We start from the raw sequence: 2,177 nt of genomic DNA, 5'->3' as shown, positions 1-2,177 counted from the left end.
CAGGGAGATACACACAAACTAGTAACCTCCCCATTCCTGACCTTTCCACAGATCCTTGGACCTCTGGACCACGATGACCAGTGTGGGAAACAGAAACTGGCCTACAAACTAGAGCAAGTCATAACCCTCATGAGCTTAGACAGCTGAGAACCATCCTTCCAGGCTGCCCTGGAGGGGGACACACCAAGCCGTGCCTCAGTCTAGATTATCATCTTTACCAAGTGCAAGTTCCAACTGGCATCAGCAGCATCCCCTGAGCAGCGCTGTCTCTCTCTCTCTCTGCCTCTTTCTGTTTCTCCTGCCTTCCTGGGTCTTCCCTCTTTCAGTTGTTCTGCCAACATGATTGGACCAAGCCACTGACCCTCAGTTAGTCCAGGGATGTCCAGGTCCACGGCAAGAGACCTGACCAGAAGATGTCAGAGCACTCTCTCACAGCTGCTCCTGACCCCACATGTCAGTACAGGGCCCAAATACAGATGAGGAGCCGTGGACAGAGGACGTTTCTGTGCTGCTATTTCACCTTCCGCTCTCTCACAGCTGCTCCTGACCCCACATGTCAGTACAGGGCCCAAATACAGATGAGGAGCCATGGACAGAGGACGTTTCTGTGCTGCTATTTCACCTTCCACCTCGACAGCCCCCACTGGGGTCCGAGCCTTGGCCCAGGGAAGAGGCACTGAGCTCAGTATTACCTCCACTGGGAAGACATCAGCTGGCCCTCCCTTCCTGCAGTTCCTTCTCCAAGGTGTCAGTCAGTTGGTGGTCTGGTCACTTTGCAGCTGTGAGAAGAAAGACCAACTCCTACATACGGTAGGAAGGGAATGGATGAGGAGTTGAGAGGAGCTCTTGGGGCTGCCTCTTACCTGTTGGGTTGGCATCCAGGGGCCTCCTATCCCCTTCCAATCTCCTTGGGCCATTCCAAGTGTCCATGGGGACCTTCCTGCCCAGTCTCCTCCCCTGCCTGTGGGAAGCCAGGAAAGAGAAAGAATAACAGGTGTATTCCTTTGTGGGGGTGCCCCTGCCATCTAGTCTGGCTCCTACCAGCCAAGATGTAACACGCAGTGGGAGAAGAGGAAAGAGAGTTGCATCTACCCTGGAAGCAGAATTTGTTGTTTTCCATTCACACCTAAATTCAAATGAGTCACAGCCATAGTGCTAGGTCTAGTGCATTGCCAGAGCCTCGAGCGCTGTCTAGAGAAAGCACCTCCACCCTCCTTCGTCACCCTTCATCGAAGGTCAACATGAAGTGCAGAGTGCATCCAGGAGAGTCTACCTCCAGCCATCTTCAAAGCTCTGTGCCCGTCCTCCTCCCTGAGAACTCCATAGGAGGCTGGGGCAGACGGCCTAGTCCCTGTCCCTCCTGCAGGATCTGGTACCATTGCCATGCAGGTGACTTTGTCACTGGACTGTCCAGACTTCTCGGGAATGATTTTGTTAGCATCTCAGCTGTGGCTCAAGTCTCTGTCCTTCCTCCTCTCTTCAGCAGTCATCACTGAAAGAAACAGCCAACCTCAGCCCCCAGCTTGTCATGTCTGGGAGGGACCAAAGTGTCAGGGTGATGGACCTGGCTGGAAGTGGGAGGAGGGACATGCAACTGACCCTGGCCCTGGCATCCATCTCTCTATCTGTCCTCCACCTGCAGATGTGCCATCTTAGCCAGGCGGGCATATGTGTGCTCAGAAACAGACACGAAGTGAGCAGAGACTGGAGTGAGAGATGGTCCAGCGGAGGGTCCTAGGAGCCTGTAATCTTGAGGGGACCTCAGATGCCATCTGGTCCAGTCTCCCACTGTAAGAAGGAATCTCTCCTGGCAGGTCTGGCCTCTGGGAGACAAGAAGAAGCACCATCCAAAGTGGGGCTGAGGATGAGGATTCCACAGTCTTGCCTTCACCCCGAGCATCAGACATCGCTCTTTGTCATCCATTCAAACTGAGCCCCACGTGGGGAAGGAGCCACACCATTTCCAGTAACATCCACAGAGCATCCTGTACTCTTGGGAACACTAGCCCCTTTGGATACGAATATGTGCACGTGAGTGTGAGCGCATGTGCACAAATGTGCGTGCCGGTGTCTGCCCCAGGAGGAGGCAGAGAGCTCAGAAAGATTCCTTGTCCTCTGCAGAATTTTGAGGTGTTTCCCTTCTCTGTCCCCTTGCTCATCAATTCATCCTGCAGCTT

The 2,177-nt window shown here is 53.9% G+C and overlaps 1 protein-coding gene across 1 annotated transcript in view; it reads left to right on the top strand.

Moving 5' to 3' along the window:
* The window catches only part of LOC103583123 (plexin-A4-like), a 2,929-nt gene extending 2,415 nt beyond the window's left edge, over positions 1 to 514 (top strand). Inside the window, exon 2 of the mRNA XM_008564533.1 lies at positions 52 to 514. Within this exon, the coding sequence (XP_008562755.1) occupies positions 52 to 147 (96 nt within the window). The 3' untranslated portion in view covers positions 148 to 514. The remainder of the gene's footprint in view (positions 1 to 51) is intronic.
* Positions 515 to 2,177: the final 1,663 nt, after the last annotated feature.

Source organism: Galeopterus variegatus, unplaced genomic scaffold (genome assembly GCF_000696425.1).
Source record: "Galeopterus variegatus unplaced genomic scaffold, G_variegatus-3.0.2 Scaffold19843, whole genome shotgun sequence".
In the NCBI taxonomy this organism is placed as follows: Eukaryota; Metazoa; Chordata; class Mammalia; order Dermoptera; family Cynocephalidae; genus Galeopterus; species Galeopterus variegatus.
The sequence above is the reverse complement of the archived record's forward strand: the minus strand, read 5'-3'. Positions and strand labels throughout refer to the sequence as shown.